The sequence below is a fragment of the Opisthocomus hoazin genome, chromosome W (assembly GCF_030867145.1).
Source record: "Opisthocomus hoazin isolate bOpiHoa1 chromosome W, bOpiHoa1.hap1, whole genome shotgun sequence".
Taxonomy (NCBI): domain Eukaryota; kingdom Metazoa; phylum Chordata; class Aves; order Opisthocomiformes; family Opisthocomidae; genus Opisthocomus; species Opisthocomus hoazin.
The window spans coordinates 46,050,692-46,077,998 of record NC_134453.1 but is presented as its reverse complement, the minus strand read 5'-3'; the positions used below and the strand labels follow the sequence as shown (position 1 = coordinate 46,077,998).

Genomic DNA, 27,307 nt, shown 5'->3' with positions numbered 1-27,307 from the left:
GCAAAAACAAGGTTTATATAGCAAAACTATTACAGCATCTGAATGGTTAAACCCCTAATCCATATATAGGCAAAACTACTGCAACTCGTTGTGATTGGTGCAGAGCTGCATCTCGAAGTGAAAACAGTACTGTGGCAGGAAACAACAACGTGGCAGGAAGGAAGTGACAGTGTGGCAGGAAACGGTGATGTTCCCCCTGCTCCTGTGTCCCGAGCTCGTCGCTCTGCCTTCCCAGCAGGGTTCCGTATCAGCCGCTCCCAAGGCTCACTTCCGGATCGGAACCTGGGTTGCTCAACGCACCAAACTATGTCCCCTCTCGTCCAGCCAGGACTCCACAGAGTACCAAAAAGAGAATGAAGCATATTTCAGAAAAGTTGAACAGGTATGTGGTGTTAGTGCTGTAGCTGCATTTTACTGTCCAAAACCTGAGAACCCAGCCCACTGCAGCAATGATGTGTGGAAGACAGACTCCACAATCTGTAAGACTGTAAAGTAGGTATGTTTATTCGGCGCCGGGCACGGCGCCGGGCGGCACGGGGGGGGGGGGGGGGGGGGTGGGGGTAGCCCCACCAAAGTCGTGCACGCTGAGCAGTAACTTGTCTCTTCAACTTATACAATCAAGTATTACGTATACATTAGATTTCTCAATACGTCTATACATATGCATAACCTATCTCCGCTTCGTATTAAAATTAGTTCCAAGAGGTCATTTCCATAGACTCCTCCCGACTGCGCTTGTGCAGTGCCTCCTTGTGGTGGTCGTCGGGGGTCGTGGGGATGAAGATAGGTGACTCCTCTTCGTCACCGCTAGTAACCTCTTGTTCTCGCGCAGACTCAGTTGTTTCCTGGCTTCCATCCAAACTATGGGGTCGGTCTTAACCGGTTCTTTAAGGCCTTATCAGGAACTACCCTTTGTAATGCAAGACTCTCTGCTTCGGTTAATTTACACAATAGTTAGCAAAACATTAAGCACCACCAGCCCAGCCCTCCGCTGTCAAAGAGCTAAACTGATAGAGCTCAAGCTCCACCAAAATTCCTTTTAACCCCTTCCTTCAGCAGCATCAGTTCAATTCTCTCTTTCCCTTCTAGCATCAGCTCGGTAGCAGGCAGGGAATGTGGAGCTATTGCCTCTCCAATCTAATGGACAAAAAAAAATGCATGCACAGAACTGTATGTAAACAAATGGCTGTTTGTTTACAAAATATTAAGCAATGAAAACAGGATCCGTCTGACCACAAAATCTGTATAGTGCTTTAAAGAAGACAACGCTACTTACCATATTCAAGAATTTGTCTTAATTCTGCTGAGCTGCTTGAGCCTTGTGTTCCATACAAAGTTGAGCACCCCAGATCTTCAAAACAAAATCGATGGGATACATTAATATTCCAGTTACAGTTGCCATGAAACAACATACTTCTGTTTTCTTCAAATAAGTACTTACAGTATAAATTAGCAACATTCTCCCCACCATCCTCCTACCACCTACTACACTAAGGAATGTGATTGCTTTTTAAGGCTGTAAGACACCTCTTTGTACATGTGTGAGGGACTGAAAGGGTTAATGTGTGCTAATGCCTCAAACATTGTGGTAAAATAGCTGCCTCAGCCCCGGGGCAGTCCTCCAAATAACTGTCCTGAGCAGGCAGGAAGGTGCCTACCCGCAGTGGGGGGTCTGCCCAGCAACAGCAGGCTGCAAAGGAGGAGCAAAGTAACACAGGAAGGCGAGGGCGGATCGGAGGATGCACAGTTCTGTTATGATCTGCCTTACCCAAATATGGCCAGAGTCCATATAAAGTGCATTTGAGGAAGGGGCTTAAGACCACCTAAGAGACCCCTCACGACGTCTTCCCCCCACTGGCACCTGTGCAGAAGATCATGAACTCTCTAGAAGAATTGCCATATAAGTCACCAGGAGGCGTCGCTAAGGGGCAGAGACTGAGTGATAAAAGACACACATGCAAAGAGCCTGGCGCGTGCCTACCCACAGAGGATGCCATGACAGTTGTCATCATCATGGGATCCTAGGGTGGTGATACCTTTTTTGTTGTCCCTCTTTTCTTCTCTTTCCTTTACTCTCCCTCTTATAGACATTTTTGATAAGAACCCATGTTGCCAACGCTTTCCATATTTTCCAAGTTACCTGTTATAAATGATGTGGGAAATTGACGTTTAGTTTGATTTTGCTATAGCTTTAGTTTAATTTTGTTATATAGCTTTGCATCTATGTTAAGGTAAGAGTTAAACACTGTTATTCAGTTTAGTTCTGCTCTTTGTAATCTTGCTAACAAGGACTGCTGTGGCTCAAATGTAGCTAACAAGGACTGCTTGCGAGACAAATGAAGAGAAACAAGGACTGATAACCAGAACTTTATTGTCTGTAAGAAGCAACTCTCTAGCTGAAACGGGTTCTATGGTTTGGAACTCAGGAATTTCTGAGCCAAAGGTGAAAGCACACAGTGAGGAAGACTACGAGCCTTCATCCAGAAGACCCCCACAGACGACCACCAGACGACACTGCGCAAGTGCTAAAGAGGGGCGGAGTATGATAATGAATTCCTAGAAATAATTATAATAATCACACCTATTCCTAGAAATAATTACAATAATCCAGCCTACTTAGATAAACTTTGTAATAAATAGGTGCATGCTTTGTGACTTGGTGTGAAAGTTAGGAGGAGCAATCCCCCTTGCACCCAGCACCGCAATAAACATACCTACTTTATAACTCTCTGTGAGTTGTGGAGTTTCTCTCTGCACGTCATAAATAAAATGCTTAATTGATCGTTTGGTGTAGTTTCACCTTAATTTAGCCCGAGGGGATTCATAGAACCTGAGTCGCTTTTACCCCCCCTAGGTGGGACGTGACAACAAGAAAACTGCTGGGTCTGCAGAAAGAACTGTCCAAGGAAGACCAGAGATGTCAGCAGTCCCACATATTCTGTACAACTCTCCATGGGCTGACTGTAGAAGGCCAGGAGTAGGAAACAGATTCACATACCCCATGGAACAAAACAGTTTGCAGGAGCAACACAGGAGTCAGATCTTCCTTTACACTCTACATGCCAGCTGGAAACACCAGGTCCTTCAGGTGGATAATGAGCAGTCTGAGTCATGATACCCCACAGGAATGGGACAAGGACATGACAAAAGTTCTGACACATCCTAATTAGCTTTAAATATTTAACTCAGACTTATAAGTTACAATCGTGCCTAACCTTTGGCACGCTATGCAGTCAACAGAGACAGCGTCCCTTCTATGGCACAGGTAACTCCTAGGCTGCCTTTGACTATCTGTAGAATCCATAACCTCACAGTGTAGGTGAGTGTCACATCACTGATGTGAGAGAAAATGTCTGTATATTGATAGAGGGGATTGTAAGAAATGTGAAACTATAACAAAAAAGCCTTAATATTTTCTAGTTTGTAGTAGTCTTTAGTACTGTAACTTGTATTTCTGCATGCATAGTGATCTAACAATGTAACTGTTACACTAATCCCTGTTTTCTCATTAAGGAATGTAGCGGAAGGACATGGGCACAAGCTATCAGTCGTTAGACAAAATAATTAAGTGAAACAAAAGTGGTCTTGGTTCTCAGCAAATAATTGGGATAATTGTGGGATAAAAGAGACTCCTAAATAATTCTACTCCAGACAGCTCGGCCTTGGGAGGGCAGATGTGCCAAGCTACAGAGATAAGGAGGCACCAAGAGAGCAACAAGAGTAGAGCCAAACCACCTGAAGGACATGATATACGTGATCCTGGAACGGAGTTTGCGCAGAAACAAATGTCAATCAGTGAACAGCAGCGTGATGAAGAGGATGGGCCTTCATCTTGGGATCCCCGAAGACCACCCAAAGATGCTAACAGACATGTGTGAAAAATATTTACATATGCTAATTAGTTCCTAGAAATATAATAAATATTTACATGTGTGATTGTATTTAACCTGAAGCAACAGGGTGTCTGGCACACACGTTTGGAGGAGAAATCCCCCGTGTGCCCGGTGCCACAATAAAGAATACCTGCTTAACAGTATACATTGTACTGTTAGGTTTTTCCTACCGGATCTTCGAATCAGGTCCCATCTGGGTCGCCAGAAACTGTCACCGAAAATCCGGGAATAAAACCTTGTAACACCAATGTAGTGTTAAAAGGCAGGCATTCTTTATTGCAGCGCTGGATGCACGGGGGATAATTCCACCGAATGTGCATACCTCATACTTTTCCACATGGTTTATATAAATCAAAAATAGACATATTTATTTTATTCATGCATATTCAATATTATTCTCTTTGGCGATTGGTGCAAACTTTCTCACTTCCCATGTAAATTATTGTGCATACTCAGTCACCCTCTTCCATTGTTCCTTTTTGAGTAGATGGTATTACTTGGGTAGGGGGCCAGTGAGTCGGTGGTCGCGATCTCCCCCTGCCGGAATTACCTTTTACCTATTAGGCTCGCAGTCTTGGCAATCCTGGTCAGTTTCTTCAGTCCGCTTCACAAAACCACACTCCATCATTCTCTTTTGACAGAAACACATGACCCATTCTTTTGTTAACGTTAATGATTACCTAAAGACGAGACCCTCTGTCCCCAGATGTAATGTCCAGATGGGCAGGGCTGTACAAGGGACATAGCAGCATTGCTCATGATCACGGTTAACTGATTCCATCACCCTGGTTACAATCTGACAAAGAAGATAATAGTGATTTAATTCTGACAGGAATACTGATTTCTAGTTTTCCTTGTGTATTATGTGACTTGGGTTTTTGGGGTTTTTTTTTACCTGTTGCTTTATTGTTTAGGTTACTGTTTTTATAATGCACAATAATTTTCTTGTGGTTTTGATAGTTATAATTTACTATAGAATGGTCAGTATGAATCTTCTATCATGCATTGGCAGTGGTAGACAAATATGTGTAAGTTTAATATGCATTTACATATTAGGTGTAATGATTGTGCCTGTGTTCCATAGAGATTATAATCAAAAACCAAAGAAATCTTTGGGTATGATAGAGGAAAACACAGCCTTTAAGTTGTTACAAGGATTTCTCAGAATGATGAATTTGACTCGGGGAACTGCTTGCCTTATGCTGCCAACAACCCCTGCAGAGGGACTCCCTTTTATTGTATTAAAAAAGTGGATCCCAAACAGGTTAACACATGGGCATATGGTTTAGTTTCTAACAACAATGCCGAGCCACAGGCCAAAAGATGACGAGTTCCTTTGCAACATTATCTAAATGGACATAATAGCCTCGATGAACTCGAAAATAGTACGTGTAGCACTTTAATGCTACCTGCACCACCTGAAACTGTATGGGTGTGTTCTAATGGGCAAATATCAGACTACATTCAACCCTATTGGGATGGATTAGAATGTACTCTAGGTATTCCAAGCTTGTGTCCTACTGTAGCTTTTAATTTCATTCAATCCTTAACAAAATCATGAGGACATAGAGCTAAAAGACAGTCACAAATGTGGAACTCTATGCAAGAAAATGGTAATCTTTTTACCTGGCCGAGCTATTATACCCCAGCAATGAGACTAAACTTAGGAATGAAAGCTTTTTGGGGTTATTGGACAGTAATAACCAACAATCGATTATTGTTAATAATAATTAACATTATTAATCATTAATAATAATAATTGATTATTATCTGCTCTGGAGCAGAGGCTCGAGCCGAGGGACCCTTTCTCCGGTGGCAAAACCGCAGCGGCGAGGCGGCAAAAGCGCCGAGAGAGAGGAGACCCCAGCCCACCCCCCGCAGCGGGAAAGCGGGAGGTGCCAACGAGCGGCAGCTCTGACTCAGCGGGGGCGGAGCCGAGTGTGACAGCGGCCAAACCCCCTCACGGATAAGAGCAGCCCCAGGGAGCGCGGGCGAGCAGAGCCGGCAAACAGAGGCGGCGCGGCAGCCGGGGAGCGGTGCGGCAGTTGGCGCGGGGAGGGTGCAGTCCCCCTCCTGGCTACTCAAGTAGTGGGCATCGCCCTTCCAGGAGATATTCTAACTACGGTTACTACCCGTGGTAAAGCTGTTGCTAGAAGGAGTGTGGGGACCCAGACGGAGGCCCCGCGCAAGAACGCAGCTGTCCAGGTCTCTGAGCCTGGCGCTCGTACCGGCGGACAGCAGAGACAACGGCTGTGTTCGGTGCGAGCAGGTGAATGACCTGCTCAGCCTGGTGGCAGAGCTGAAGGAGGAAGTGGAGAGGCTGAGGAGCATCCGGGAGTGTGAGAGGGAGATCGACTGGTGGAGCCGCACCCTGCCCTCCCTGAGGCCGAGGCAGCAGGAGGCAGCTCCACGAAAAGCAGAGAACCCCCTACCCTCTTGCCACCGAGCAGAAAGAGGGGACCTAAGAGATGGGGGGGAATGGAAACGGGTCCCTGCTCGGGGGGGCAAGCGAATCCCCTCCTGGCCTCCCTCACCTGCCCAGTTGCCCTTAAGCAACAGATATGGGGCTCTGGAATGTGAGGGACTGGCCACAGAGGAAGTGGGTGAAGGTGAGGCTCCATCCAGGGGGTTGCCCAGGACGAGTCAGTCAGCCCCACACATTACAACTGCCTCAACTAAGAAAAAAAGGAGGGTCATTGCCATAGGTGATTCCCTTCTGAGGGGAACAGAGGGCCCGATCTGCCAACCGGACCCATCCCACAGGGAAGTCTGCTGCCTCCCTGGGGCCCGGGTTAGGGATGTTGCTAGGAAGCTCCCTGGTCTGGTGCGGCCTTCTGATTATTACCCCCTCTTGGCAGTACAGGTTGGCGGTGATGAGATCACAGAGAGAAGTCCCAAGGCCATCAAAAGGGACTTCAGGGCACTGGGGAGACTGGTTGAGGGATCAGGGGCGCAGGTGGTGTTTTCCTCCATCCCATCAGTGGCAGGGAACAGCACTGAAAGGGGCAGGAAAACTCACCTGGTTAACAGGTGGCTCAGGGACTGGTGCCATCGGTCAAATTTTGGTTTCTTTGATCATGGGGAGGTGTACACGGCACCGGGCCTGCTGGTGACAGACGGAGTCCAGCTGTCTCAAAGGGGAAAAAGGATTCTTGTCCACAAGCTGGCGGGGCTCATTGAGAGGGCTTTAAACTAGGTTCGAAGGGGGAAGGGGACATCGCCCAGCTCACTAGGGACGAGCCCAGGCTTGGTGTGCCAGGGTCAGGGGTGAGATTGACAGCCCAGCTCAGGTGCGTCTACACCAATGCATGTAGCAGGGGCAATAAACAGGAGGAGCTGGAAGACATTATACAGCAGGACGGCTATGACTTGGTCGCCATCACAGAAACATGGTGGGACAACTCGCATGACTGGTATGCTGTCATGGATGGCTACAGACTCTTTAGGAAAGACAGACCAACAAGGAGAGGTGGTGGAGTTGCTCTATATGTGAGGGAGCAACTGGAATGCATTGAGCTTGGCCTGGGGGCAAATGAGGAATGAGTTGAAAGCTTGTGGGTTAGAATTAAGGGACAAGCTCATAAGGGTGACATTACAGTGGGTGTGTACTGCAGGCCACCTGACCAGGAGGAGGAAGTTGATGAGGCCTTCTACAGGCAGCTACAAGCAGCCTCACAATCACAGGCCCTGGTTCTCATGGGGGACTTCAACCACCCTGACATCAGCTGGGAAGACCACATAGCCAGGCAGGCGCAATCCAGGAGGTTCCTACAGAGTATCGATGATAACTTTCTGATGCAAGTGGTGGAGGAACCAACAAGGAAAGGCGCTCTGCTGGACCTTATACTAACAAACAAGGAGGGACTGGTGGAGGATGTGAAGGTTGGAGGTAGACTTGGCTGCTGCGACCATGAAATGGTGGAGTTGAGGATCCTGGGTGGAGGAAGCAGGGCGATAAGCAGGATCAAAACCTTGGACCTCAGGAGGGCTGACTTTGCCCTCTTCAAGGAGCTACTGGGAGGAATCCCGTGGGCCAGGGCTCTCGAAGGCAGGGGGATCCAAGAGTGCTGGTCACTCTTTAAACGACACTTCCTCCATGCTCAGGAGCGGTGCATCCCCCTGAGAAAGAAATCGAGCAAAGGAGGCAGGAGACCAGCGTGGTTGAACAAGGAGCTTCTAGCGGAGATCAGGTGGAAGAGAAAGGTCCATGGAATGTGGAAAGAGGGCCAGGCCACTTGGGAAGAGTACAGGAATGCGGTCAGAGCATGCAGGGATGCAACGAGGAAGGCCAAAGCCCACCTGGAATTGAATCTGGCAAGGGATGTCAAAAACAACAAGAAGGGCTTCTTCAACTACATCAGTAGCAAAAGGAAGGCTAGGAACAATGTGGGGCCACTGCTGAATGAGGTGGGCGTCCTGGTGATGGAGGATGCAGAGAAGGCAGAGCTACTGAATGCCTTCTTTGCCTGTCTTCAGTGCCAAGGCAGGCCCTCAGGAATCCCAGGCCCCGGAGGTAAGAGAAGAAGCCTACAGAGAGGATGGCTTTCACTTGATCGAGGAGGACTGTGTGAGGGATCGCTTAAGCGATCTGGACGTCCACAAATCCATGGGCCCCTATGGAATGCACCCACGAGTGCTGAGGGAGCTGGCGGATGTCATTGCTGAGCCACTCTCCATCATCTTTGAGAGGTCCTGGAGGACAGGAGAGGTGCCCGAGGACTGGAGAAAGGCCAATGTCACTCCAGTCTTCAAAAAGGGCAAGAAGAAGGACCCAGGGAACTACAGGCCGGTCAGCCTCACCTCCATCCCGGGAAAGGTGATGGAGCAGCTCATTCTGGAGGTCATCATCAAGCAAGTGGAGGAAAAGAAGGTTATCAGGAGTAGTCAGCATGGATTCACCAAGGGGAAATCATGCTTGACCAATCTGATAGCTTTATACAATGGCATGACCGGCTGGGTAGATGAGGGGAGAGCAGTGGATGTTGTCTACCTAGACTTCAGCAAGGCTTTCGACACTGTCTCCCACAACATCCTCCTAGGGAAGCTCAGGAAGTGTGGGCTGGATGAGTGGTCGGTGAAGTGGATAGAGAACTGGCTGAATGGCAGAACTCAGAGGGTTGTTATCAGCGGCGCTGAGTCTAGTTGGAGGCCTGTAACTAGTGGTGTCCCCCAGGGGTCAGTACTGGGCCCAGTCTTGTTTAACTTCTTCATCAATGACCTGGATGAAGAGTTAGAATGTACCCTCAGCAAGTTTGCTGACGACACCAAACTGGGAGGTGTGGTAGATACACCAGAAGGCTGTGCTGCCATTCAGCGAGACCTGGACAGGCTGGAAAGTTGGGCAGAGAGGAACCTGATGAGGTTCAACAAGGGCAAGTGCAGGGTCCTGCACCTGGGGAGGAACAACCCCATGCATCAGTACAGGCTTGGGGTGGACCTGCTGGAGAGCATCTCTGCGGAGAGGGACCTGGGTGTCCTGGTGGACGACAGGTTGACCATGAGCCAGCAGTGTGCCCTGGCTGCCAAGAAGGCCAATGGTATCCTGGAGTGCATTAGGAGGAGTGTGGCCAGTAGGTCGAGGGAGGTTCTCCTTCCCCTCTACTCTGCCCTGGTGAGGCCCCATCTAGAGTACTGTGTCCAGTTCTGGGCTCTCCAGTTCCAGAAAGATGAGGAGCAACTGGAGACAGTCCAGCAGAGGGCTATGAGGATAGTGAGGGGACTGGAGCATCTCTCCTACGAGGAAAGGCTGAGGGAGCTGGACTTGTTCAGCCTGAAGAAGAGAAGGCTGCGAGGGGACCTTATAAATGCCTGTAAATATCTGAAGGGTGGGTGTCAGGAGGATGGGGCCAGACTCTTTTCAGTGGTGCCCAGCAACAGGACAAGGGGCACAAACTGAAGCACAGGAAGTTCTGTCTGAACATGAGGAAGAATTCTTCACTCTTGAGGGTGACGGAGCACTGGAACAGGCTGCCCAGGGAGGTTGTGGAGTCTCCTTCTCTGGAGATATTCAAGACTCGCCTGGACAAGGTCCTCTGCAGCCTGCTCTAGGTGACCCTGCTTCTGCAGGGGGTTTGGACTATATGACCCACAGAGGTCCCTTCCAACCCCGAACATTCTGTGATTCTGTGATACATAGAAAAATTCACAAGGCAAGTAGAATCCCTAGCAAACTGGACAAAAACAGCAATTAATGCAGTTGACTTGCAGCTGCAAGCTACATCCAAAATGACACTACAAAATAGGTTAGCCTTAGATATGATTTTGTTAAAAGAAAGTGGTGTTTGTGGATGGCTAAATGCCTCCTATCCTGATGAAACCTGCTGTGTGTCTATCCCAAATGTATCCATCACTTTACATCAAGGCATGAATGAAATGGGTCAGATTGTGGAACAGTCTCAAGAACTCCGTGAAAATATGAATCAGAAACCCTGGTAATGGACGGGATGGATCTCGAAAATTTTTAAGGGACTTGGACTAAGCCTTAGTGGATGGATACAAAGTTTGATTCAATATGTACTGATGTTTATTGTACTCCTTATAGTTATCTGTGTGGGTTTATCATGTGTACAATCTTCACTAGTTAAAACTTTTAGTACGCATATTAGAATGCTTCAAGTTCATAACCCTGATTATGTACCTTTCATTCCTTCTCCTATTAGGGAGGAAGATGAGCCCCTCAACCCGTCTGAACCGAAATTCATCTGATATTTCTTTTTGACAAGATGTGACTAAGGTCACGGGGTGGATAATGTAATCGATGGCCTTGCTGTACTTGTCTATGCAAGACAAAAGACATGCTCAGACTCAGGCATCAAGAGCTGAAGCGTTAACAAATGGAGCAACTGACTTGCGCTTACCTTATCAGACAGAAGTAAGGGGGGATAGCCCATCACTGTAAACCAAGTGATCTGTGGTGCCCAGCAGAGGCCAGGTAGCCAGAGATTGCAGCTAGAGATTGCTTCGGATAAAGAACAGATGGCCCCCGGAAGCACATACCAAGATGCCCGTTCCATAGGCAGAGGAGTACTTAAAAATCAAGAGCCAGAAAGATGGAATGAAAAGCAGGGGGGGGGAGCCAAAACAGGGTAGTCTTCCCCAGCAAAAAGAAGGGGCAAAACCAATACAACAAAAGTAACATCCCTTGAAATTAGAGGACCGAAAAGGAATAGAAGGAAGAATTAATAACTTTTTACAGTATGAACTACTAGTGGAGTGTGAGTGAGAATACAATACTCCTATATTACTGGTGGGGAAAAAAAAAAAAACAAAACAAAAAAACAGATGGAATTTATCGGGTAGTACAGGATTTAAAAGAAGTGAATAAGATTGTTAAGGACATACACCCTGTGGTAACTAATACCTATGCTTTACTTACTAAATTACAAGATAATCAAGTATGGTTTACAGTATTGGATTTAAAGGATGCATTCTTCTGTCTGCCTTTAGCCAAAGAAAGTCAGAATTTATTTGCATTTGAGTGGGAAAATCCTACCACGGGTAGAAAAACCCAGCTTGCCTGGACAGTGTTACCCCAAGGTTTTAAGAATAGCCCAACGATCTTTGGAAATCAACTAGCACAAGAACTTGAAGCATGGAACCCTTCCTCCAGAGATGGAACCCTTTTACAGTATGTAGATGATTTATTAATAGCAACTGAAACAAAAGCTGACTGTATACAGAGGACTATCAGTTTGTTAAAGTTTTTGGGATTAAATGGGTATCGAGTCTCTCAACAGAAAGCTCAGATGGTGCGGCAACGGGTAACCTACCTTGGACACAAGCTGTCTGGAGGACAAAGAGAACTAGGAACAGAACGGAAAGAGGCCATCTGCAGGACTCCCCTCCCTCAGACGGTAAAAGGGCTCAGGACCTTTCTGGGAATGACAGGTTGGTGCCAGTTATGGATTTATAATTACGGAATAATAGTGAGACCCTTGTATGAACTTTTGAAAGACAACCCACTCGACTGATCTGGTCCAAAGAAGCTGAAAATACATTTAAGACACTTAAGAAAGAACTAATGAAGGCCCCGGCTCTGGGCCTGCCCGATGTTACCAAACCCTTCTGGCTGTTTTCTTATGAGAGACAAGGCATAGCTCTGGGGGTCCTAGCTCAACGGCTGGGACCCTACAAAAGAGCTGTGGCCTATTTTTCTAAACAGCTGGATGAAGTAGGCAAAGGATGGCCAGGATGTCTGTGAGCTGTGGCAGTGGTGGTCTTGAATATTCAGGAAGCCCGAAAATTTACCTTGGGCCAAAAGATCCCAGTGCTGGTCTCACACACAGTATCAGCTGTACTGGAACAAAAAGGGAATCACTGGCTTTCCCCATCCCGATTTCTACAATACCAGGCCATTTTGATTGAATCAGATGATACTAATATTGTAGTAACTAATATTATCAACCCAGTTTCTTTCTCAGCGGGTCAGGCTCTGAACCATTGGTACATGATTGCTTGGAAAACATACAGAGTGTGTACTTCAGCAGACGAGATTTGAAAGAGGAACCTCTGGAAGATGCCCAGGACTCCTGGTTCACAGATGGAAGCAGTTTTGTCTCACAAGGTGTAATCCATGTCCTTGCTAGACTTGTCAAATGCAAGACAAGAGAGAAACTCGGACTGAGGGGTCTCTCCACTGAGGTGTCAAGAGCCCAAGAGCTAACAAAGGGGGTAATTAACTGGTGCTTATCTTATCAGACAAAAGTAAGGGGGGATAGCCCATCACTGTAAACTCAGTGATCTGTGGGGCGCCCCGGAGGCTGCGCAGCCAGAGATTGCTTCAGAGATTGCTTTGGATAAAGCACAGATGGCCCCCGGATGCACATACCAAGATGCCCGCTCCGAAGGCATGTCACACTGCTGAGTCCCGCTTCTGACGACACGACATTCCATGCCAAGAGCCAATCCATACACAATAATTGACTTAGTCCCACCTCACAAAAAGATTTCCAAACATATAAAAACTGGCACTTGAAAACTCTCTTTGGGAGGAGGAGCCAAGCGAGAACTTCACCTGACGGACGGGTCGACGGGCCTGAACCTCTCTTCCCCCCCCAAGAAGGGACGCCTTTTTGGTAAGAGTCGCGCCTCTGACTTTGTCAGACGTATCCCCAGGAACACATTGTAAACTAAAGCGCTAAACCATTACCTTGAGCTCAACTTTTGTAGACAGTGCATTTGAAAGAAGGGGTTAAAAGGGAGTATAATAGAAGTGGAATTACCTAATAGTTGCTGTGCATTTAAAAAACTGATAGTGCTTATCTATTGTGTAAATTAACTGAAGCAGAGAGTCTTGCATCTCCAAAGGGGTTAGTTCCTGATAGGGGCTGGGAGTCGCCTAGAACCGGTCAAGACCAACCCTGCTGTATGGATGGGAGCCAGAAGAGAACTGAGTTTGCGCAGAAAGAAAGGTCAATCAGCGGACACCGTAATGAAGAGGATGGGACACCCCCCCCCCCCCCCCCCCCCCCCGACGACCACCACCAGGAGGCACTGCGCAAGCGCAGCTGGGAGGAGTCTATGGAAATTACTTCTTGGAACTAATTATGATACGGAAATTATTTCTCAGAACTGATTTTGATATGTAATAAGGATAGATGCATATGTATAGGTGTATTGGGAAATCTAATGTATATGTAATATTTGATTGTATAAATTGAAGAGACACGTTGCTGCTCGGCGCGCACGACTTTGGTGGGACTACCCCCCGTGCTGCCCGGCTCCGAATAAACATACCTACTTTACAGTCTGACAGATTGTGGAGTCTGCTTTCCGCATGTCACATTTATCAACGGCAATCCCGAATCTGTGATACCTGTCGCTTGAATAAATTACCTATTGTTTCAACTTTGCAAAACTGTTTCAGTGAAAGTCCTTGGAAGGGCTCTGGCAGGCAAGTTGACTCTGATAAGTGGCTACACACTTAACCCTTTAGACATAAACCATTGACCAAGTCTGGGCCTAGGAGTTGATCCAGCCGCACCTAGACTCCTCTCTGAGAGAGAATTTAGAACGCAAGGGGGTCTGCTCTGAACCTTGTGACTCAATGGGAGGGCTCTCCTTTTGCCGCTTCTCAGACTCCCTTACCCCCCTTTAATGCGACACAAGGTATTCGAAAGGCCAGGTACGCGGTGACAACAACAGATGAAGTAGTTGAGTCTCAATCACTACCTGCTGGAACATCAGCTCAAAAGGCTGAAATTATTGCCCTAACTAGGGCTCTGGAGTTAACAAAAGGAAAAAAGATACATATATGGACAGATTCCAAATATGCTTCTGGAGTTGTCCATGCTCATGGGGCAATTTGGAAGGAGCGAGGACTACTAACTGCACAAGGGAAGCAGATTAAATACGCTGAGGAAATCCTTCGCCTATTAGAAGCCGTTCAACTACCAACAAGAGTTGCCATCATGCCCTGCCGAGGACACCTGAAGGGTAACACTGCCCAGGAAAGACGCAACAAGTTCACTGACTATGAAGCTAAACAGGTGGCAGAGAGAATGCAAGAGATTTTAACCTTAATTCCAGATAATAGCAGTAGAAACCTAATTGACCAAGAAAATATACTACAGTCCGACAAGTAACCCAACAGTGTAAAATACGTTTAAAAAATAACCCAAACATAGGTAACCGGGTACAATTAGGAAGTATTGGGAAGGGAAGTGTACCGGAAGAACACTGGCAAATTGATTTCTCTGAACTTCAAAGAAAAGGAGGGTACAGGTACTTATTAGTACTTGCGGATACCTTTTCAGGTTGGCCAGAAACATTCCCTTGTAGAACAAATAAAGCAAGGGAAATAACTAAGGTATTATTAAATGAAATAATACCTCAGTTTGAGGTACCAACAATTATCTCCTCTGATAGGGGGGGACACATTTTTGTGCAGAAGTAGTGTAACAGGTCAGCAGACTATTAGGAATTGATTGGCAGTTACATACGCCCTACAGACTACAAGCCAGTGGGCAAGTAGAAAAGAGGAACCACACGACAAAACAACAGATAGCAAAAATATGTCAAGAATCGAATCTATATTGGTACCAAGCATTGCCTATTGCACTACTTTGGATATGTGTAAAACCTAGGACCAAAGAAAATTTGAGCCCTTTTAAAATACTATATGAGAGACCATATCAGGTTAAATATCAAGGGGAAGATTTGAACCAGTTAGAAAATCAGTATCTACAGAATTATGTTATATCCTTAGGAAAACAATTAGAAAAGATGAGTAAAAATGTCTTAGGTACCAGGGCTAAAGGGTGTCGCGTTAAAGGGGGGGTAAGGGAGTCTGATAAGCGGCAAAAGGAGAGCCCTCCCGTTGAGTCACGAGCTTCAGAGCAGACCCCCTTGCTTTCTAAACTCTCTCTCAGAGGAGAGTCTAGGTGCGGCTGGATCAACTCCTAGGCCCAGACTTGGTCAATGGTTTATGTCTAAAGGGTTAAGTGTGTAGCCACTTCTCAGATTCAACTTGCCTGTCAGAGCCCCTCCAAGGACTTTCACTGAATCAGTTTCGCAAAGGTGAAACAATAGGTAATTTATTCAAGCGACAGGTATCACAGATTCGGGATTGCCGTTGATAAATTCACTGTCTACATAAGTTGAGCTCAAGGTAATAGTTTAGCGCTTTAGTTTACAATGCGTTCCTGGGGATACGTCTGACAAAGTCAGAGGCGAGACTCTTACCAAAAAGGCGTCCCTTCTTGGGGGGGGAAGAGAGGTTCAGGCCCGTCGACCCGTCCGTCAGGTGAAGTTCTCGCTTGGCTCCTCCTCCCAAAGAGAGTTTTCAAGTGCCAGTTTTTATATGTTTGGAAATCTTTTTGTGAGGTGGGACTAAGTCAATTATTGTGTATGGATTGGCTCTTGGCATGGAATGTCGTGTCGTCAGAAGCGGGACTCAGCAGTGTGACATGCCTTCGGAGCGGGCATCTTGGTATGTGCATCCGGGGGCCATCTGTGCTTTATCCAAAGCAATCTCTGAAGCAATCTCTGGCTGCGCAGCCTCCGGGGCGCCCCACAGATCACTGAGTTTACAGTGATGGGCTATCCCCCCTTACTTTTGTCTGATAAGATAAGCACCAGTTAATTACCCCCTTTGTTAGCTCTTGGGCTCTTGACACCTCAGTGGAGAGACCCCTCAGTCCGAGTTTCTCTCTTGTCTTGCATTTGACAAGTCCAGCAAGGCCATCGATTACAAAGGGTTAGATCACTGGATCCATCCATTTGGAGATGAGCCAAACGGGAAGACAACCCAGTTATAAGTAGGGGAACAAAATTTCATAGCTTTGTCAGATGATTTTTACCCTGGCTAGAAGGAAGCGAACTAGAGAAAGCCAATAAACATTTCCACAGCTTTAGAAAAAAAATGGAAAATCTAACAATAAGTACTATAAAAAATTTACAGACAGGATTATCATCCCTTAGTAAAATTGTGCTACAGAATCAAATAGGATTAGATTTATCGACCGCCAAAAAAAGGGAAGTATATATAATCATTGATACCAGTTGCTGTCCATATATCAATACAGACAGACAGACAGAAGCAGATTTCAATACGCTCTAAGAGAAAACATGAGTATTCCATGAAGTATCTTTGGATGATACTTCCTTAGGGTTTCGAGGTTTATAAGATAAAATAACCTCTTGGCTCCCTAATTTAAAATGGTTAAATCAATTATTCATGGAATTAATCACACTGATGTTTTTAAAAATACTGGTTTGCATATCTCTCAAATGCTTCCTTTGGTGTTGTCAGGATTCAGTTGAGACATACAGTGACTGGGAAAAAAAAAAAAACAACAAAAAACCCCCCCCAAAACTAAAAACCAAATAAAACCCAGAAAATACTTTTCCCAGACCTTTGGAATGAAAGACTGAAGAAATTTGAAAATAAAACCTACAAAATACAATAGTGAAGATTCATAGTTTTCTAGTTACAAATCCTCAAAAAAAAAGGAGGGATTTGATACCCGTAAATGTAAAATTTCCACTTACTAGAGTGATTCTAATTAAAGTAAAGTAGATCCTTGCTGTTTTGAGAAGACAGGAAACCTCTAAGATGAAGAGGCTCCTAAATAACACTACTTAGACAAACTTGACTTGCTGTTTTGGGGGGGATAGGAAAGCTCTAAGATAGAGAGACTCCTAAACAATGTTATTCACAGAATCACAGAACGGTAGGGGTTGGAAGGGACCTCTGTAGGTCATCTAGTCCAACCCCCCTGCCGAAGCAGGGTCACCTAGAGCAGGCTGCACAGGACTGCGTCCAGGCGGGTCTTGAATATCTCCAGAGAGGGAGACTCCACAACCTCCCTGGGCAGCCTGTGCCAGTGCTCCGTCACCCTCAGAGGGAAGAAGTTCTTCCTCATGTTCAGACGGAACTTCCTGTGCTTCAGTTTGTGCCCATTGCCCCTTGTCCTGTCTCTGGGCACTACTAAAAAGAGTCTGGCCCCATCCTCCTGACACCCACCCTTCAGCTATTTACAGGCATTTATTAGGTCCCCTCTCAGCCTTCTCTTCTCCAGGCTGAACAAGCCCAGCTCCCTCAACCTCTCCTCGTAGGGGAGATGCTCCAGTCCCCTCATCATCCTCGTAGCCCTCTGCTGGACTGTCTCCAGTTGCTCCTCATCTTTCTGGAACTGGGGAGCCCAGAACTGGACACAGTACTCCAGATGGGGCCTCACCAGGGCAGAGTAGAGGGGACGGAGAACCTCCCTCGACCTGCTGGCCACACTCCTCATAATGCACCCCAGTGTAACCAGGGTGATAAAATCAGTTGACCATAAACATGAACAATGCTGCTATGTTCCTGGTACAGCCCTACCCACCTGGACATTAGGTCTGGGAACAGAGGGTCTAGTCTCTAGGTAACCATTAATGTTAAACAATAGTAGTGAAGGGGATTTTTAATAGAAATAGCATAACCTAATAGTTGCAGGTACATTTATAGTACCTATCTATTGTGTAAATTAACTGAAGCAGAGAGTCTTGCATCTCCATACAAAGGGGCTAGTTTTTGATAGGGGCTGGAAGTCGCCTAGAACCGGTCAAGACGACCCCACTGTGTGGATGGGAGTCAGAAGAGAGCTGAGTTTGAGCAGAAACTGTGATGAAGAGGATGAGCCTTCATCTTGGACCCCCGATGACCACCACTAGGAGGCACTGCGCAAGCGCAGCTGGGAGGAGTCTATGGAAATGACTTCTTGGAACTGATTTTAATATGAAAGGGATATGATATGCATATGTATGGGTGGATTGGGAAACCTAATGAATATGTGTATTTTTGATCTATATAAACTGCATAAGGAAAGTATGAGGTATGCACGTTCGGTGGAATCATCCCCTGTGCATCCAGCGCTGCAATAAAGAATGCCTGCCTTTTAACACTGCATTGGTGTTACGAGGTTTTGTTCCCGGATTTTCGGTGACACCAGGACACCATTGGCCTTCTTGGCAACAAGGGCACACTGCTGGCTCATGGTTAACCTGTCATCCACCAGCACACCCAGGTTGCTCTCCGCAGAGCTGCTCTCCAGCAGGTCCACCCCAAGCCTGTACTGATGCATGGGGTTGTTCCTCCCCAGGTGCAGGACCCTGCACTTGCCCTTGTTGAACCTCATCAGCTTCCTCTCTGCTCAACTCTCCAGCCTATCCAGGTCACGCTGAATGGCAGCACAGCCTGCTAGTGTATCCACCACTCCTCCCAGTTTTGTGTCATCAGCAAACTTGCTGAGGGTACACTCTATCTCTTCATCTAGGTCACTGATGAAGAAATTGAACAAGACTGGGCCCAGTACTGACCCCTGGGGGACACCACTAGTTACAGGCCTCCAACTAGACTCAGCGCCACTGATGACAACCCTCTATTCGGAAAGCTCAGCCTTGGGAGTGCAGATGCACCAAGCTACAGAGATAAAGAGGCACCAAGAGGGCAACAAGACCAGAGCAAAACAACCTGGAAGGACACAGTATATGTGATCTTAGAACTCAATTTGTGCAGAAAGAAAGGTCAACCAGCGGACACTGTGGTGAGGAGTATAAGCCTTTATCTTAGAACTCCCAAAGACCACCCGAGGATGCTAACAGGCATGCGTGAAAGACATTAACATATGCTAAATAGTCATGAATATGCTAAGCATTTCTCAGAAATATAATGAATATGTATATTGTGATTATATTTCACCTGAAATGACAGGGTGTTTGGCATGCACGTTTGGAGGAGAGATCCCCCGTGTGCCTGGTGCCGTAATAAAGAATACCTGCTTAATAGCCCTCTGACTATTGAGTCTTCAGTTCCGACGTTTCACAGCATCAATTCCCAGTTAAATTAGCACATTTTCTTGTTTCAAATCCCCAGTCCCAAACTATTAAAAACAAACACATTATATGTGAATAGTACTCTGTCTAGAGGCAATAAACTTCAGTTTAGAAGTGACCTAGTCACTAAGGCTTGGGGTACCATCTCATCCCAAAGAAGCAGAAAAGCCTACATTTGAACAGAGCTCCCCAGACCTGCAGAAGAATTTCAGAGTAACTCCCTGCAGCTGAAACTCCCACAAATGTCTATTACGAGCACAGTCCCAAGTCAGGCTCGGAAACTGCAAGATTAAAACCGGGACTTTTCAGCACAGCACTGTGGCCAGCTCACAGCATGGAGTTGTGAACAGGGGCATCAAACAAGCCTGAGTAAAGAGACCAAGCAAGTTACAAAGCACTACTTTCACATTTAAAGCAATAAATGCATCAAAGCCTCGGATGACAGTTACTTCACCGCAGCATGCATAAATGAAGAACCAGATTTTCTTTCCACTCTCTGCCTCTCAAAATGACCTAGCAGTGTTGAGGTGTCTATCCAAAGAGCCATGTTTATTCTGCAGTTACATATGATGGAGACAACCATCTCCACAGGTAGGTTAAGAAAAAAGCCAATGTTACCTGAACAGCACACATTAATATCCAACTCAAGGAATTACCAAAGAGTAGTATTTCCTTTCAAAAGCAAATATCCCATTTTCAGAATTAATCTAATGAGAAACCATGAGACTCAAGTGACTAGAGGCTGAAGAGTTCGAGGACTCGAGAAACAGGAACAGTATAACCTAAAATGCCACTACACCCCCATCTGCCCCCACCTTCATTCTAACAACGATACATACCTAGACATTACATATTTGCAAGCAATTCTTGAGTGCTTAAGGATATTGCTATGTAAAACAGTTCAGGTCTACTCTTTATTAAGCCTCCACCAACCTAGAAATGCTTCTTCCAGGTTTCCACTTGGTTGCCATGTACAGTTTTCTACATTTTCATTCTTATCTTCTTTGATTCCCAGCACAGCAGAATATAAACTCTTAAGCAAAGTGGGATGGAAGCTGATAAACTGATACCACAACTTCACAAGTGATGCTGCAAACATTTCTATGGAGTCAGAGAGTGATGATACTATCTAGGACTACAGTGTCACTTTGAGAATCAGGATCACATACTACAACTTGTATTTCCTATGGCTAGAAATACTGAGAATTTAAGAAGTATTAGATGTTGAAGCAATATAAGCCATTCTAGACTTTTAAGAAGTGAAAGATCAATGTAAAATCTATCCCAAGATGGACTTGGCTTGTTGATACGTAAAACCGAACTATCTGAATGTCAGTATGTAAAGCAGACAAATCACTTTGAGGAAGGTTGGGTTTTGCTTTGTTTTAGGGGTTTTTTTGTTTATTCGGGGTTTTTTTAACCTAAAGCTTTTCCAATTCTTAAGACTCTTCTATTAACAGAAGAGTTCTGATGAAAATCTGAGTTCTGTCCAACATACTGTCGCAAATGTAGGTTAGAAAGCAACTTATGTTTAAACGAAGAAAATATCTTCCTTTGTTTATATAAGTGCTATTTTTTCCTACAGCATGCCCTACCCCAAAACAAAGTTAAATCTGAATTTCTCTATTATCATTTCATTGTTCATTTTTAAATGCCTGCTCTTACTTTTAATGCCACATGTAACCCTCCATGACAAAGCATATATTTTTTGCTGTTAGCAAGAGATTTATGAGAGGAACATACTGTTTATTTGGAATTTGTATTGTCCAATTCATCAAGAAGTTTCTCAATAGTAAGTTTGATGAACCACAGAAACACCTCCATCAGCTTCTTAGAAACGTAAAATAAATGCTACCCTGCTCATTCTCCATTTAAGTCTTTACAGTTGTGAATTATAAGCATACTTTCTGTCCTGGGTTCGGCCAGGACAGGGTTAATTTTCACCGGAATCCAGGAAGGGACACAGCCGGTCGGGCTGACCCCACCTGGCCAAATAGAGCAGGGTATTCCATACCATGTGCCATCATGCTGGGTTCCAGTGGGGGGGAGCAGGGCAGGGTGGCTCAGGAACGCACGGTGGTCCAGTCCGGGAGAGCGGCTCTCTGGGTTGTGCAGTTTGTGTTGTGTTTTCTCCTTATCTGTATCGTTGTTGTTCCTGTTCCCTTTGTTTGCTGTTCTGTTAAACTGCCCTTACCCGACCCACCAGTTTCTGCCTGTTTCTTTCCATTCTCCTCTGCACCCCAGCGGGGGGAGGGGCGGCCGCGTGGCGCTTTTGTTGCCAGCCGCAGCCAAACCATAACACTTTCCAACCTGTGAGATGTACCTCACAGTAAGGCACCACAGAGACCAGTAACTGAGACAAAGCATACAAAATCACAAAGTGCATGAGCTAAATATTATGAAGTAGAAACAATTCTTAATTGACTGAAATGAGGCATGCACTAAAAAAAAGCTAACCAGCATGTATTATATATGTAAAAATATGGTCATGCAAAAATACCTGAAAAATGTGAGGGACACGCACACGTCTTCTGAGAACAGTACTAACCTTGTTGCTCACTCTCTGCTTCAACTTTTGCAGGACTTGGTGCTACAGGAAGGGGTCGAAGAAGATGAGGCTTCGGAGTTGGGGGAAATACTTTTTTTCTTCCAATGTACTCTGCATAAGTTCCTGGGAAATCCCCCCTCTCCCCTGTGGTTTCATTAAAGCCATTTAACCAACCAATTTCCTCAGGCTTTGCTTCTTCCCCTTCACTGAATCCAAGTGCTAGTAAGGTACCTTTATTCACAGTTAATATATCTCCTAAGTGCAAGTCAACGTCTTCTCGCTCTTTTCTGTAGTCATATAAAGCTCTGTATTGATATCCTTCGGCACTCATCTTGGCAAACAATTTAACGTTCAAAACTGTTATTAAACAGTATCAAAATGCAATTGTCTGGTTATATTTTTATGTACAAATAGATTCAAGATGTATTAAATGGGATAATAAAAATGTCAATAGCAATGTCTAAGTAATAAAATCCAACAGAGAACCAAAAAGCACCAGGATCTGTCATTTCACTGCTGATGTTTTTTTTTACTGATGTATTTATTCTGAGTCAATGATTGTTGCAGAAGACCACGTTCCACTTCTTCTATGTCTAGCAATATTCTTCCAATTAGTTCCTTTTCTGAGCTTGCTGGTACTTCTGGGTCTCCATACTCAAATTCAGCTGATTCTTATAGCCAGTTACACCTTCTTCAGATGTACTTACCATAGATTGTCCATATACATTAAATATTCTGCCACGGAACTCTGTATACATGGTCTTCCTGGAAAGAGAAGAGAAAACTGGTGAAGTAGTTTCTAATTCTCTTGATGCTTATGAACTTGGGACCCCACTTATGACTTAATCTTTCTGCGACCTGGGTAGAGGTCATATGTCCCACAAAGAACCCTAAATAACATAAAAAAGTGACCTCACAAAAAAACCAACACCAAACTGTCAGCTAATGCTTGTGTTTTTATAAAGGATATATGTCTAATTACTTGACCTGAATTTGCATCTCTGCAGTATGAGGCATGCTGCTATACATTCCTTACTTCCTTCTCTGTGGCTTATGGCGACTGAAGTCTCTGAGAGTGAGAGGGCTAAGCCCTCAAGGTATCCCTGTAGTGCAGTGCCTAACCTGGCAGCAAGATTTTATATGTTATCTCCCTGAAGACACACAGCCACAACCCTTCCCCACAAGAGGTCTACCAGGACAGAGGAGGAGCTCACTGTAATTAGTGCTGACACTTACCACTGCGGTATTCAATCACCTGCTGTTTATGCAAAGGGCGAGGATGGGCAACAACCTCCAGCCCAAAACCTATTGGAGGGAGGGGTCTTTTCATAATCTGCAGGAGAACCAAAGTCCAAAATGCTTTTACTTGACAGGTACCATATTTCTGTTTTCTTAAAAAGAGGGGCTTCCCCACTCCCCCATCTTCCAGATGTTTTTTAATGCGTTTATGGTATAATATTATAAAAATAATCAGTAACTGAAACAGACATATCCAGACCACCTAAGCAGCACTAGCAGGAGAAAAGTATCAGGGTGTATGATTAAATTACACTAAAGGCAAGAGACTACAGGCCTAAACATTTGACTCAAGGTTGCCTGACCATAAAGTAAAAAGGAAAAATACGATTTAAAAAAAAAAATCAATTTAGAAAACAGTAGCTTAAAGACATACAGAACAGTGAAAGTTTTCTAAACATTATTTCAACTGTTACTCATTTTCATCTACTTAAAAAGACAAGCACAATCATAATTTGAAATACTACACTGGAAACCAGAAAGTGCTAACTACTCAGAGCTGCATTGAAACTCCTAAACAACAGCTGAATAAAAGACCTGAGGGGGCTATGTAATACCAGTAGGTAAAATATTGACTGCATACTGCATACTTAATGACACAGAAAGCTGAATTTTTTGAGCAAGACTCCCTTTTACATTGTAAAAAGACACCAGTAGACAGGGGTGGAATAAGAAACCTCTGACAGCTCTTTTCCACACCATTTTCTCTAATGTTTCAGTCATCAAGTCCTTGGAACACGACTAACTGAAAGGCTGAAAAGTGTTTATAAGAATGCATATGGGCTTCCTTTTCCAGTGGATGGCTCTGATCCCGAATTTGTATGTGGCTCCTCTTCAGTCCATCAGGTCTAAATATAATTCCCTGCAGCTTAATGCGCAACATCTCTGTAACAGAACACAGAAGAAAATCTTGCAAGTTCTTCAAGAACTTCCTTATCATCCACTGCAACCAGTTTTTCTGTAGGAAAGAATTATCTGAGCCTGAATTAGACTTCTAATTTAAACAAAAAAAAAGCCTACACACAAGTATTTATTAAAATAACTTTCAAATCTATCCATGTGGATTAGGCATCCAGCTCCCACCAAAATTTTAATGAGAAATTTCTGCAGCCACTTCTGAAAACCCAAACTATGCTGCTTAGCTCACACTACCAAACATCACAGACTTTGCAATTAACATGAAGAGAGTTTCACTGATATTTTATTTTGCCTTTTCTACCAGAAGAAAGCACACAGACAAGAACTGGAGGGGGGGAGGGGAAGAAAACAAAAATCTAAAGCACCAGTATCAATTAGATTGCAGAGAAGCCTTTTCAAAAGCATGGGTTCCTCCCATTTCACATAGCAAGACAACAAAATGCACTTACACACTTTAGATCTAAATGTTGGAGCTAATCTAAACGTTTCCAATCAAACACAACTATGCACAGCAAAACCTGCTAGAAAAATACCACTTCAACTACATTAAGTATTCCAAAATTTTTTTTTTATTATTATTTTTTAAGAAAAGTTCAACAAGTGCTCTGCTATAACTACTCATTTCACTCCTACAGCCTATGGACATTTTGACAGTTAACCAAATAAGTCTTCTAAACACTGCATAATTTAACTGACTTGACCTACTCCTCTGATCTTTTATCACCAAATGTATCACAGCAACTTTACAGTCAGATATTTAAAATGAATACTTGTGTCTCTTACATTTGGTCTCACAATACAAAACTGGAAATCTTGTAATAACATAAAAACTGCTTATGACAGTTTTTAAGCATATTTTAAAAACTCAAAACTTGAATCAGACAGGACGAAAGGTCCAATTTACTTGCATGTTAGAACAACTCAATGCAGTTATGACAGCAAAGTTTCCCTAAATCCAGCTTCCCGACCGATCTACCGTTCACATGCTTGGAGACACAATGAATTTCTTGGATTTATGCCTTTTTCTATTCTCATTATCTGTCAAGTTTGGAGTCTGAGTCTTCCTCCATCCCCAAGAACCTTGCAGACAGCCCTAATGCACATTGATGGGTAAGTAACAGGGATAGATACCGGTTCTCCACACCAGTCTGGTAACACTGCAGCATCACCAAACAGCTCTCTCTCACAGTCCTTCAGTTTCTGCTCTGTTAAGATCCTGTATAAACAGATTCCCTTTACTCCAAGTGGAGTTATATGGTCTCTACTCTCAGACATTTTGAGTCAAACTGATTTAAGCTGATTACTCTTAAAATAAATAGCTCAGAGACCATCTTAAGTAGAGGGAAAAAACACACACCAAACACTTCAGGCAAGAAACATTGTTACATATGAGATGATGTATTACCGGATTTCCATTTGGTGGGTGGAATGGAAAAGGAAGAAGTAGTATTGTAAGAGAATCAAATGCTCATTTGGTTTTTATTTACTGTTTAGGAGCTTGATCCCAATGAAAGATTCCTGAGTTCAGGCAGAATTCCTGTCTCTCAGCAGAATGGTTTATGTTAGGCATTTCAACAACTATAAAATTTAAAATTCAACAGAAAGTCACAAGAGGTTCTTGTAAATTTAAGTGGAAAAGGAAGGGGATGTGAAATCTTCCCCTCCACTCCCCCTATTAAAAATTATGTCTGGCTCCCACTTCACTGGTACCCAAGCATTTCCTCCCATGATAGTGAGCATTCCTTTGGTGACTGAGAAAAACTTCTGCCCTGTGAATCCATGTTACTGCTAGCCCAACCAGAGGCGCACGTGTGTTACTGATCCAGCATCCCTATACAAGACAGCAAAGATTTTCTTCAATTTTAAATTAGCACATTTAATAACCATATCTCTTCGTACTGCCATCTCTCTAATACTTATTTGAAAAATCCCTAGGGAAACAGTGCCTAACATGAACTTTCCTTCCACTGTAATTATGAGCTTCATCAACAGAAGATCAGACTAATGTACTTTGTGAGGCACTGAAATAACAGGAGTTGAAGTGTAACTGAGGAATTCTGCTTGGAGACTGACTCTTCTCATCAGGTGTCTACACACCGTTAACTCAAACTGCAGTTATCTCTGAAGTGTGATGCTGCCACTCTCTAAATCGAGATAACCAAAGTAAGTACCACAATGGAACACTATTTTCTGCAGGAAACTGAGGTCCAAGATATATAGCGAAGTATTAGGAGATACATAGTTATAATCTCTTTATACCACTTCCAGTCTTTGAAAGAGTGATTTTGACCCTGTGGAGATTCTACCACTGAACATGTTCAAATATGTACACATAGAAAAAGTACATTAACTTCACTGTGGAAACAATAGAGCATGTCCCATTCTTAAACATTTCAAAGACTATATGGGCTACAAAGCTATGCAAGAGGGCAAGTAATTTAAAGAATAATAATAAAAAAAAAACAAACTAGGAAGGCAGTACAAACTGAGCTTCCATACTAATAAGAGGCCAGTAAGTTAACCCCTCCGGGAATCCTACACAGACATGCACCCGGGTGGCAGTCCCCGCCGCAGAGCAGCCGCTCTCCAAGTGCCAATGCTTGATCCCCGCGCCCCGACCCCGCTCGGGGGGCGCAGCCCCTCCACCGCCGGGGCAGGGCTGCGCGGAGACGGTGTTCCCGGTCCGGGGACGAGCGCGGGACCGCCCTCAGCGAAGACCTGGGGAAAGCCAGGCTCGGCGCTGCCCCGCCCCGCCCTCCGTTGCCCCTGGGAACGGCCGCCTGAACGCTTCCTACGGACAACCCGAAAGCCGCCCCTGGGGACAGCAGCCCAGCACCCTGCGCCGCACAACGGACCCGGGACTCCCGGGCAGCCCCACGGCCGCCAGGCCTCACCCCCAGCACGGCACTGCCCCGCCCAGGAAGTGTCGGGCCGGGCCGCCCCCAGCTACAGGGGATGAAGCTCCATCGCCCCCAGGGTTCGGCGCCGGCCACAGCGGGCGACCGAACCAGGCCTGCCGTGCCGGAGGGCTCGGCGGCGACACAGTCGTCCCCAGACAGAGGAAAAAGTTGCACAGACCAGGGCGGCGGCGCTCCCGCTCGGCCTGTCACCCCGCAGGAACGGCCAGTGCCCTGGCGGCCTCCCGCGGGGCAACACCCGCTTTACCTCAGCGGCGGCGACACCTCCCTCCCATTGCCGGGCAACTGCCACCGCGTCGCCCTCTCTCCGCCGGACATCCGTCCCGCCACACACCCAAGGCCCGACTTCTCCCAGCCGTGGTCGGTGACGTCGTGCCTGCCGCTGGCGCCGCCTCTGTCCCGGCGCGGCCACCGCCCCGCCC

General features: G+C 45.4%; 1 protein-coding gene across 2 annotated transcripts; it reads right to left on the bottom strand.

Moving 5' to 3' along the window:
• Positions 1–569: 569 nt before the first annotated feature.
• On the bottom strand, positions 570–27,260 carry LOC142365530 (phosphatidylinositol 3-kinase regulatory subunit alpha-like). Of its 2 annotated transcripts, XM_075446342.1 has the most exons (6): positions 27,133–27,260; positions 22,461–22,518; positions 4,574–4,689; positions 2,037–2,140; positions 1,277–1,351; positions 570–1,137 (listed from the first exon to the last, which is right to left on the bottom strand). In XM_075446342.1, the coding sequence occupies exons 1-4, from the start codon at positions 27,201–27,203 to the stop codon at positions 2,137–2,139; spliced, it is 249 nt and encodes an 82-aa protein (XP_075302457.1). In that variant the 5' UTR covers positions 27,204–27,260; the 3' UTR covers positions 570–1,137; positions 1,277–1,351; positions 2,037–2,136. The 2 variants fall into 2 exon arrangements, with proteins under 2 accessions (XP_075302457.1, XP_075302456.1); XM_075446341.1 differs by lacking the exons at positions 2,037–2,140; positions 4,574–4,689 and having other exon boundaries at positions 21,754–22,518.
• Positions 27,261–27,307: the final 47 nt, after the last annotated feature.

Excerpts from the sequence above, each read along its gene's own strand:
- LOC142365530 (XM_075446341.1), bottom strand. The coding sequence starts at position 22,084 with ATGAGTGCCGAAGGATATCAATACAGAGCTTTATATGACTACAGAAAA. Across the intron at positions 1,352-21,753 it reads AGCAGAGAGTGAGCAACAAG|ATCTGGGGTGCTCAACTTTG; the intron begins GTTAGTACTGTT and ends TTTGTTTTGAAG. Across the intron at positions 1,138-1,276 it reads AAGACAAATTCTTGAATATG|ATTGGAGAGGCAATAGCTCC; the intron begins GTAAGTAGCGTT and ends TTTGTCCATTAG.